Here is a 12,089-nt window from a genome sequence, read left to right on the forward strand (position 1 = left end):
CAGTCATCTGGTCCAGAAGCTATAGGTAATATACTGCAGTTAGTAGTTCTCCAATTTCATGTCTGAGTTTCTTCAGACCTCTTGGGCGAATACCATCTGCTTCTGGTTATTTACTATTGTTTAATTTATCAATTTGTTCCACAAGCTCCTCTATTGACACTTCAATCTTCGATTTGTTACTTAAAAAGAGAGGCTCGGGTGTGGGAATCTCCCTCACATCCTCTGCAGTGAAGATTGAGGCAAAGAATTCATCTAGCATCTTGGTAATGGCCTAGTTTTCCTTGAGTGCTCCTTTAGCACCTTGATCATCCAGTGGCCCCACTTATTGTTTGGCAGGCTTCCCACTTCTGATGTACTTAAAAAAAAGTACAGCTGCTATTTATTTTTTGCAGCTAGATCTGGGCAGGTGCAGGGGTCTGCCTGTTTGAACCCAGTCGCACCATCAGGGCCTATATCTGTATGTGTAATTGATGTACGTGAAGGGGTAACCAGTTCATGACTTAATAAAACTATAACAATCAAATTGTGTGTCACTGTGTTTCAGCCAAAAACAAATGGGATCTGCTCTGTGTTGCTGACAGTAACATCGGGTCCAATTTCAGAGTAACAGCCGTGTTAGTCTGTATTCGCAAAAAGAAAAGGAGTACTTGTGGCACCTTAGAGACTAACCAACTTATTTGAGCATGAGCTTTCGTGAGCTGTAGCTCACGAAAGCTCATGCTCAAATAAATTGGTTAGTCTCTAAGGTGCCACAAGTACTCCTTTTCTTTTATCGGGTCCAATGTCGTTGGCTGCTGCCTCTGCCTGTGCAGGCACTGGAGGACCAGTACTGAATTTATTACTTTCTAAATTGCTTTGAGACACCTGGGGAAGTGCTGTAAAATAGTTATAGTTTGCTCCATCACAAGTACAACACAGTTCTTTAGACTTCCACTTTGCTCTTCCTTAGTACCTTTCATCAAAAGATGTCAGTGTTTTCAAATATTAATGCTGCCACACAACCCTATAAGGGAGGCTGGCATTATTATCCTCACTCTGCAAATAGGAAAATGGAGGCCCGGAGTGTTGAAGTGTTATGTCCAAGCCCACATCGTGAGTCTGCGACCAAGCTGGAAACAGAACACAGAATTCCTGACTCCCAAGCACCTGTTCTAACCTCTTGATGCTGCTTTGTCCATGTGTGTTTCATTGCTGTTCCAGTTATTTTAAAATATTCCCCTTTTATGTTATGTTTTAACAGGCCTTAGTTAGTGAAACAGAAAATGTCCTCTATGGTCCTGTAATTTGGATGAGTTTACGGAAATGCAAAAGAATCCCAAGGGTATGAAAGAGGAGACAGGCCAGTCCTTGCCTACAGACAGCCCCTCAACCTGAAGCAAATACTCACCGGCAACCACATACCACACAACAGAACCACTAACCCAGGAACCTATCCTTGCAACAAAGCCCGTTGCCAACTGTGCCCACATATCTATTCAGGGGACACCATCACAGGGCCTAATAACGTCAGCCACACTATCAGAGGCTCGTTCACCTGCACATCCACCAATGTGATATATGCCATCATGTGCCAGCAATGCCCCTCTGCCATGTACATTGGTCAAACTGGACAGTCTCTACGTAAAAGAATAAATGGACACAAATCAGACATCAAGAATTATAACATTCAAAAACCAGTCAGAGAACACTTCAGTCTCTTTGGTCACGCGATTACAGACATGAAAGTTGCGATATTACAACAGAAAAACTTCAAATCCAGACTCCAGCGAGAGACTGTTGAATTGGAATTCATTTGCAAATTGGATACAATTAACTTAGGCTTGAATAGAGACTGGGAGTGGCTAAGTCATTATACAAGGTAACCTATTTCCCCTTGTTTTATCCTACCCCCCACCCCCTCAGACGTTCTTGTTAAACCCTGGATTTGTGCTGGAAATGGCCCACCTTGATTATCATACACATTGTAAGGAGAGTGATCACTTTAGATAAGCTATTACCAATAGGAGAGTGGGTTTGTGTGTGTGGGGGGGGGACCTGAATTTGTGCTGGAAATGGCCCAACCTGATTATCGTACACATTGTAAGGAGAGTGATCACTTTAGATAAGCTATTACCAGCAGGAGAGTGGGGTGGGGGGAAGGTATTTTTTCATGCTTTGTGTGTATAAAAAGATCTTCTACACTTTCCACAGTATGCATCCGATGAAGTGAGCTGTAGCTCACGAAAGCTTATGCTCAAATAAATTGGTTAGTCTCTAAGGTGCCATAAGTACTCCTTTCCTTTTCACTCTGTTCCATGTTCAGCTAACTTCATTCATGGCTCAGTTTGAAACTAAGGGCAAATTATGTCCCAAAATATGCTTGTTTATTTAGCAAGGATAAGTTAAAACTACTTAAAATGCAACCTCTGCTAAGTAAAAGTTGATCCAAGTGACTTGTGACTAGGACCATACATGCCACAGATGCATTCAGTTGAGAGAAAGGTAAAATTAGTGCATTGACTAGAAATTAATAGAAAAGTTCACATTTTAAATTAGTTATGACATTTGAATGGTGTGTGTTTGATTTAATTCTACACAGGAAAATGACTAGATAATGCCAAACAATATTAGTATCATGCTAAAAAGTAACAGTAATGTTAGTCTATGGCAGGGGTAACAGCTCGTTTACCATTAAAGTGTGGCTCCCGTAGCCCCTGCCCATTCTCCACCTATCAGGCTGGGGGGGGGGGGGGAGCAGAGGGAGAACTCAAGACCTCTACCTTGCAGCAGGGTGGTGGGGTAGGGGCTTCTGCCCAGTGGGGAGGGGGGGTCTCAGGGCTTCAGCAGGAGCAGGGCTGAAGCCCTGAGCCCTGGGAAGCACCTCCCATGGGGCTGGCGCCCCAGCAGGTGCACCCCAGCTCTTGAACTTCTGAAGATTGTCGTATGCGACTCAGATGGTCGGTAAGTTTGGCCACCCCTGGTCTATGGTCATACATTTATGACATGGTAGAAGTCAGAAGAGAATGACTTCCCTTGTACAAGTAGAGGGAAGATGTTCTCTGAGGCCTTTTCTGACATCATTCTTCCCTGCATGTATTGGCTTTCATGCAAACAACACAGTGCCCTGGCAGCTCTCATGCTGGTGTTTTGTTATGTGAAGATGTGTGAACAATGAGGTGAACAAGAGGGGAGCACGTGTGCCCAAGTGGCAAGGACCACAAGCAGAATGGATTCACCTTACATGGAAAAGCTGTTTATAAGCTGAAAGCTGCCATGGGACATTGTCCCACATCTGAGCTATTGCTAGAAGAATTCCTGATTATTTTTTTTCCCTAGGCTGTGAGCAGTTCCTGTAGACCTCACACTCAGCACTGAGAGTGTGTTACTGACATTCTTACTACATTGAATAGTACCTTACTCTGTGATTAGTCACATGAAAGCCAATTACTTAGCATAATGGTGACAGGAATTGGGCACTAATACTTTCTGAGATATGCTGCACGGCAGTCAATCACACTCTTTTTTTAGGTTTCAGAGTAACAGCCGTGTTAGTCTGTATTCGCAAAAAGAAAAGGAGTACTTGTGGCACCTTAGAGACTAACCAATTTATTTGAGCGTGCCACAAGTACTCTTTTTTTAGTTAATGTAATGCACAATTCAGTTTTGGGGCCCTAAAGTTCAGTAGTAGAGTTTTAAATATGAATAACTTCTATTTTTCACAATAAAATATTCTGAAAATCTCCTTAAATTGATGTTCCTGGCAATCACCTGTTGGGATTCCCTCTGAGACCTCTGTCAAGTAATTTTCATATAACTTTTCTGTCCTCAAAATGGAGCCAACCCATTCCAGCGATCCAGTATCTCAGACACACAATGTGTGTGTTACTGGGTCTTGTTTGAAAAATGGGATCCCTGACATTGTAGGGACTTTGGGGGAAGAGACAGGGGTCTTGGAAGATTAATATAGAAAAAATGTGAGCAACTCCACTGTTATAGGCCACTTATTGAAAGGGCTTAAATATCCATTTTTGCTTTATTTTATGTAACAAAGGTGAACTATGTATCTGAGACTAGAGTGTATCTGTGACTCTGGATCTCCTTTGGACGCTCAAGTGAGGGATCCCCAGGCACTTGCTCCTGGGTATAGATGATGAAGTATTGCATTATTTTTATTTATTTATTTTTAAGAAAAGTAATATTCTCAATTATTTTAACATGGTGAATCTGTGCATCCCAACAAAGCCATTTGCAGAAGATTGGAATATAATGTAGGTTGGTGCTCCTATTCCCTGAAGAATTTCTGTTCCTTGCATTTTTCTTAGGAAATTCAATATGGGACATTAGGGCAGTTTCTGAATTCCCTGTGTGTTCCTTGCTGCTACCATTCTGCCTTGCAACTACAATGAACTACTCTGAAAACCATACAACTTTAGGGTCCAATCCTACAAATACTTACTACCCAACCTCGTGCTTGCTAGTGTGCATAGTCCCATTGACTTTAGAGATTGTCGTTTGTTAGGCTGCTTGGTACTTTACCTAATATAAAGGCACATAAAAGAGCTTTTAAGAGATGGGTGTTGCAGCTCTTTAAGTACCAGCCAACTCTTTTCTTAACTGTGCTTCATAAATATGGCTCTAAATCTTTACATTTACCTTATCTGCTGTCTTTTTTTCCCTCTAGATTTAATATGCCTCGCCACAAATCATAAGGAAATAACCAAAGGTAGGGTAGGGTGACCAGGAAAATGAAGCCACATCTAGCAATATATGTATCATCAGTTATACAGGATACTGTGAATTTATTAAACAATTTACCAATTAATGTTTACGGGGGTTATATTAAAAATTAGTAGATCATTCCCCAGAGATGAAACCAGACATCAGTCTGTAACCATCCCCCACCATACATAGTAGTCTTCAACTACCTGAAGGACGGTTCCAAAGAGGATGGAGCTCAGTTGTTCTCAGTGGTGGCAGATGACAGAACAAGGAGTAATGGTCTCAAGTTGCAGTGGGGGAGGTCTAGGTTGGATATTAGGAAACACTGTTTCACTAGGAGGGTGGTGAAGCACTGGAATGGGTTCCGTATGGAGGTGGTGGAATCTCCATCCTTAGAGGTTTTTAAGGCCCGGCTTGACAAAACCTTGGCTGGGATGATTTACTTGGTGTTGGTCCTGCTTTGAGCAGGGGATTAGACTAGATGATCTCCTGAGATCTCTTCCAACCCTAATATTCTATGATTCATACACGGAATATGCTGAAACTTCAGGTTCTGTTCTTTAAATAGTTGAATAGCTTTCATCAATATTTTTATGACTATATTTTTGGGGAGTGACTGAGTGGCAGAAAACTTACTGGCCCACTAGTCATTCACCTAGGGGCTTCCTCCTTAGATTTATGGTGACTGAAATCATTTTAGGAGTTCATAAGGTCAAGCTTAATCAAACGCTCCAATGAGCAAGATCATGTGGCAAACAAGGAAGTGGCTCTGATTTGTAGCTGGGTTTGGGATAAGAAGGGCCCTTTCAGCTAAATAAAATAATAGAGCCCATATCAAATATTTACAGAAAGAAAGAATTCTGAACTGAAATGACTGGGATGACTAAGGAAGAAATGGGAGTTTACAGAATTTCCCTTTTTTCCTAATTGCTAGTCATTAATTCCTCAAAATGACTTTATGGTGCTTGAAAATAACTTATTCCGAATGCAAAAAATGAATTAGTGGGGATTAATTTATTCCTGGGTGGGTATAGCGCAGAGATCTAGAAGCCTGAAGTCCACCATGTGTTGTGATTACTATGCCTTTGGCAGAAAAAGGGCCCCGTCAGCACAACTCCTAAATTGACTAGAGATGTTGCTGTTGAGCTAGTTTTTCGGAGGGGGAAATATGCTGCTTCTGCAGTCCTTTCAAATATTTCAAGCCCAGGAAGCAAGAGACTCCCATAGAAGACAGAATGTCCAATGATGAGGAAATCCAAGGCTTTGTGTGCATAAAATTAGCACTAGTGAAAGGTGCAAGGTTAATAGCTCTGGAGAAGAAAGTTCTCTATTTATCCTCAGACCAGCATGAGCAGCTACCGCAGAAACTTTCTCCCTACCGCCTTGTCAATGTGGTTCAACTGTTGCTTAGAAGGACCATCACTAGCGATCAGATGGCAGTTCAGTCCACAAGGCCTACTTAAGTCCTTGTCTTTTGTACTGAAACTGCTACCAAGGTTGCAATGTAGTTCTAACTGTGATGGTGACAATTGTCTTCTCTGAACCAGACTTGCATCACCAGACTCATTTAACAGAGGCCACTGGAAAGTCTGGCATTTAGGCATTACTGATCTTGGCTGGATTTGAACCAGTGACTTAATGGCAAAAGGCTCTGTATTCCGTTTCTCTTCCTGGATGAACCACTGCCAAAACTGAACTTTCTTACTTCCCTCTAAAGACTGCCCCCTTTTCTCCTTCCATCATCTCTTTTAGAATCTGCTCCATCCTTCAAATGCCACAGACCTGCAGTCTTCTAGAATGGGAACTCTTCCTGGCCAAGGCCAAATCCTTTCGCTCTGATGAGTGATCTCACACCAGACTTTGGGGTTCTCCTCCTGCTCTTACGTGCCTCCTTTTATACCCTATGTGGCCGTGAGCACTGAGCTGCATCCCAGACCCACAATATAGCACAAGGCAGCATTCCCTCCCTATGTCCCTTCCCTACAGACATGACAAGACCACAAGGTCACAATGAAAAATGACAGCTAAACAAACCCTAGCATCTTCTCTGCATCCTTCCTCTTCAATTTATGAACAGGGTAGTCAACATTATGAAAGAGATTGCTAAAATCCTTATTAAACTGTGATATTATCCATTCTCAATCGATTTAATCTGGAACACAGCAACTGTCACCGTGAAAACTGGAAGGGAAAATAGCCTCTCCTCTTACGCATTTGGGTGCCAAGTAAACTCCATGCACCTGGCTCCATGAGTCTTCCAGTCTATTAATATCTTGGAAACCAATCCTACATCCCTTGTGCTGTTTATTCATTTTCTCTTGGGACTGATGCATTTTGCACATGCTGCCTTGAAGTGATTTGCCCTGGAAGGCATAGTTTTATGGAGACTGCTTCTAGCCAAACTGATCTAGACTTGATTAGGTCCTTTTCTATGGACTGGAGCACTCATTTGCTTCCAGTGTTTACAGGGGACCAGGGCATTTATTTTATGATCCTGAAATACCACCAGTGTCTTGGATATGGATGCTCTGTCCTTTCCTCTCCCTGTTGTTAACAAGAGCTGGAGGAATATCTACTGTTTACAACTTCTATTTTTAAAAAAAATTGTAATATTGTATTAGTTTGTTTTTGGAGTGTGCTCTAATACCATACATAAAAACCGGTCCCTGCCCCAGAGAGCTTACCTCCTGACACTGAATAAAGGTAGACAATGTGAGCATCTCCTAGTGATCAACAGCAAATACAAATAGAGATGGATTAGGTAGAGACAGAGAGATACTAGGATCCAGGGATGAATCGAGATGGGATAGTCTAGAATCAAGAATTAAACAAAGAGGCAGTTGTGGGAGAAGTATGGCACCCCCTCCTCTGCTGAGATAGGAGTTCCCCAGCTTCTCCCTGCTTTGCTAAACAGTGCTCCCACACAGCTCCCTTTCCTCCATGGTAGGTGCAGCGAGAGCTCCCCCTCCTGTCTCAATCTACTTTAGCTACTGTCTAGGATTTAGGGATGGAGATGGATAGATTAGGTTTAGGGCCTAGAGATGGAGAAAATCAAATAGCAACAATCCCGGCACTGGTCTGTGAGTCAGGTAACAGCTCTTTAATCTGGTTGTTCCTCTATAACAATGCTTAATGAGACCTTTCCAAGCAGAGTATCCGTTTCTAGATTTAGATAATGAAGGGAGAGAAGCTATTTGCACTGTGACCTTGCCTTGGGTTTGATGAGCTTCAGGTGGTCTGAGAGGATGGGAGTTTTGGCAGTTCTTGCAGTGTGTGTGTGTGACACCCTGGCATATTGACAGGCAAAGAAATGGGATGTCAGCCAGCCCTAAGGGGTCAAGGCAGCTCACATTCTCCTAGTGACCCAGGACTCCCTTCAGTTGTGGGCCAATGTTAAGGGAGGAGAGGTGACAGGTTCGATGGGTTCCAGTGAGTGGGAGGGTGGTACCTGGGGGTTGGGGTTCTTGGTGGTGTGTGTGAGGGTACCAGGAATTTAGCTGATACAGGGGTCCTTACTGTAGGGATAAGGGACTGACTGGGGGGGTCAGTGCTGAGAGTAGGACTGGAGGTCAGGGCTTAGGTAAGATCGGGGTGACTGGGGGGGAGGGTGCTACAGCTGAAGGGTCAGTGCTGAGGCCAGAGGGCTGGGGTTCAGGGTTCAGGTGAGCCAGGGTGACTGGGGGGAGTGAAGGATCTGGAACCTAGGGGGATGGCTGGGGGGGAGGACTGAGGTGAGGCGGAGTGACTGGGGGGTGAGGGTTCTAGAGCTGAGGTGAGGCGGGGTGACTGGGGCAGGAGAGCTGAGGGGGTGACAGGGTCAGGGCTGGGGCTGACAGGGCAGAGCTAAAGGGGGGGGGACTGAGGGGAGGATCTGGGGGTCAGCAGGAGGGATGACAAGGGCCAGGACTTGGGGAGTGCAGGGGACCAGTCCCTGGCGGCTGGGAGCGGGCTACCCCGACTGCAGGGGGCTTGGGCGGGAGAGAGACGCCCTGGTGTGTGGGGTCCGTGCCCCGGGCTGAGGGGACCGGAGCCAGGCGGTCTCAGCCCGGGTGCGTGCAGAGGCCGGTTCCGGCCCGGGGCGGGGGGCTGCGTGGGAGATAGGGAGGCCGCCCAGGGGCAGGGCGGGGGTACGATGCTCATGCCCCAGGGGCTGGAGGGGGAGGCGCGGGGGTCCCAGCCCCCTCCCCCGGTCCATGCTGTCAGTAGCAGGCGGGGAGCCGCAGACAAAGAGCCGGGGCCGGAGCCGAGCGGGCACCGGGGCCAGGAGGGGCGGCCCGGGGGCGGGGACGCGGCGGGGGGAGCCAGGGGGCGGCGGCCAGAGGCACCGGGGAGCCGAGACCGGGAGCCGGGAGCGGAGGCTGCACTCGCCGGAACAAAGGGCTCCTGCCCGGCCGGGCTCGGGCTGCAGGGAGCGCGCCGTGGCCTGGGGCTGCGGAGCTACCAGCTCCGGGGGAAGGAGCCGCTCCCCGGAGCGCCATGCCCCCCAAGGAGCCCGGCTGCGCCTGGTGGATTCTCCTGCCCCTCTGCAGCTTGTGCGGGGCTCAGCCCCCGGAGAGCCAGTAAGTACCGGCCTGGGGCAGCGCCCCCACCACGTCCGGGGCACCGGGTAGAGACCCCAGGGCTGCAGCCCGGCTCTGGGGCATCGCTCCCTACCGCTGGCATGTGGGGAGCCCCCTAAGCTCTCGAGGCAATGCCACCCCTTTCTCCGGGCATAACACCTCCACCTTTCCTTCCCCCAGCACGGAGCAGACCCTGCAGGTAAGGAGGGTAGATGGAGAAACCTTTATACCCGTGTAAGGAGCTGTTAAATGATGGCTCTCAACACAAATAACCCTAAAGCGATTCATGCAAAATTCTCTTCCCAGTAACCTCAGCCAGGGTCGCAAACTGGAGGAATATGCCGGAGGAAACAAATATATTTGATAGTTAATCATCATACAGCTGTCTCTGCAAAAATCCAAACTCTGGAGAGGGCGGGTAATGCTTGTTTGGAGCGTCTTAAACACAACGTTGCGGGGCATTTATGTACAAATACTTGTTTGATGCAATGGTATGAATATGGAATGTTAAATATGAGCTGTGACCTGCTAACCAGTTACTGCAATAGTTTGAGGTACTGCTGGTCGCCCTGGGAGGAGGTGTTTACTGGAAGAACATGTGAAACTCTCTTGCGTGGAAAATCATCCGAGGAGTTTTTGTTTGTTTTTAATTTCTGTGAAAATCTTCTCATCTGCTTTATAGAAACTGAGTGCACAGTTAGTTCCTGTGCATTATTTTTGTTTAGTTTAATTTTTATTGAGGTTTGCTTTGTTTTATTACGTTGGTTTGTAACCAGTCCACACTGAATAGCTGCTTTAACTAGATGCCATGAAGACTTCCTATTTTCTCTTGCTTACTAGAAAATATTTCACATCCTGCCAGTTCCTGCCAAGTTTTAGTGTAACCTGGCAGAGCCATTAGTCAAAAATTCTTGCATGATCTGTCAAGTTACCATCAGAAGTATCCAAGCTAAACATTTAATTTTCAAGTAGAACACGACTAAATGACTTAATTTAAAGACCACATCAACAAGCTGATATTCCAGAAAAAAAGTTAGAATTGCTTAAAATGATGTGGATACACATGTTTCATATATGTTACTGCAGACCAATACTTATGTGACAGTTTAAAAGCATGCAATATTTTTGTAGCCCTGTCGGTCCCAGGATATTAGAGAGACAAGGTGGGTGAGGTAATATCTTTTATTGGACCAGCTTCTCTCCCTAACAGAAGTTGGTCCAGTAAAAGTTTGAAAGTAATCATTTAGTACTGGATGCAAATGAATTTTTCTCTCTCTCTCCTCCAAATAGATTGGCTGTGTTTTCCTTACCAAGGATATGCAGATTAGGTAGCAATCTGGTGAATTTTTAAACTTGCGGCCACAGGACGTTTATTCTCAAATTCTTTAAGTTCTAAGTATCCAGTGCAATCTGACTGAACTACCATAGAGAGCTGAACTTATGTGGGGTGTAATGGGATCTCCATGGCAATGAGGCCTGCTGAGAGAGAAACACTGGGTTGGAATTTGCTAAAAGGTGACTTGGGGGCTGTAAAACACCATCAACCTCATCCCAGAGTGATAATTAATCATGGACTAAAGTGACCCAACTGCTGGAACCATAGTGAGGCAAGTGGCTGAAATATGTTTTAAAGTGTGTGACATGAAAAATTATCTTATGAAAAAATTCCATTTGGGGGGGAAGAAGCAGAAAGATGTATGATGTCATAAAGAGGATATAAATGTATTGCTTACAGTATCATACCCCAAAGACATTGGAGACTGTAATGCAAGAGACTATAGTGCATACAGTCTATAAATTTATGGCATGGTGCCATTCAGTATGGGAAGATCATAAGCGTTCCCATCGTAACTGTACACAAGATTTTATTATGTATGGTTGTGAAGTCTTTCAGGGCAGTTTTAAAAGCAAAAGTGGGCCTATTAGAATACTTCTTCCAAAGCTGTGATTTTTTAAAATTAAAAAATAAAAAGGGGTAACACATTGTTCAAGATGTAGCCATTTTAACAGAAGCTGAGTGATGAACAGAACTGGGAAAGTGAACTCAGATCTTCTGACTCCCATTTCTAAGCTTTTGCCACTAACCTCTGCTTCCTCTTTTAAAGCAGGGGTTGGGGGGAGAGGCAGAGGTGGGGGAAATTAAGGCCAAGGTTTTCAGAAATGGCTGATGATTTTGTATGCCTCAATTTTGTGGGTGCCTAACTTAATATACCTCAATTGAGCCTGACTTTCAGAAAGTGCTGAAGCACCGACCTTCTGAAATTCAGGTTTCTCTGAGGTGTGTTAAGTTTGGCACCCAAAATAATTAGTCACTTTTAAAAATTTGGTCTAAAGTGCTTAAGAATAGGGCATTATATATAATGTTAAACTGGAGGGCTCTGACTGATGTCACCAAATTCTTCAGTGTGAATCACCTTTTCATATACAGTGAACTGTACTTAATTGTGTGTGTTAGTATGTATAATTAGGATGTCAATACTAGTACACTATAGTTGAATTGTATCAGTAATTCAGGCTCCTATTCATGGCAATGTGACCGCAGTTCTATAAATGTGAATATATCTGATAAAGTACAGTTGAGAAATAGCTATATATTGCTGTGATATAAAATAATTGAGCTTAGTGCTGGTTTCAAAGTACTATAAAGTCTAATTAGTACAATACTTATTTTTGTTGATACTTAGTATCCTATACATAAGCCAAAGATACAAGTCACACATTTACAGCTAGCGCTTGTTGCTTTATTTGTTCTATTGATGTTTGTCATGTGGAATTCTTTGGGTAGCATGCTGATGTAAACTGTAACTTCACAGGATCTCTTTGCAAATGAGC

The 12,089-nt window shown here is 44.6% G+C and overlaps 1 protein-coding gene across 2 annotated transcripts in view; it reads left to right on the top strand.

Annotated features, from left to right (window-relative positions):
• Window positions 1-9,031: 9,031 nt before the first annotated feature.
• The window catches only part of CPAMD8 (C3 and PZP like alpha-2-macroglobulin domain containing 8), a 103,840-nt gene continuing 100,782 nt past the window's right edge, over window positions 9,032-12,089 (top strand). For both annotated transcript variants that reach the window (XM_074939832.1, XM_074939833.1), the window contains exon 1: window positions 9,032-9,257. In XM_074939832.1, the coding sequence (XP_074795933.1) occupies window positions 9,175-9,257 (83 nt within the window). In that variant the 5' untranslated portion in view covers window positions 9,032-9,174. The remainder of the gene's footprint in view (window positions 9,258-12,089) is intronic.

Source organism: Natator depressus, chromosome 25, assembly GCF_965152275.1.
Source record: "Natator depressus isolate rNatDep1 chromosome 25, rNatDep2.hap1, whole genome shotgun sequence".
In the NCBI taxonomy this organism is placed as follows: domain Eukaryota; kingdom Metazoa; phylum Chordata; order Testudines; family Cheloniidae; genus Natator; species Natator depressus.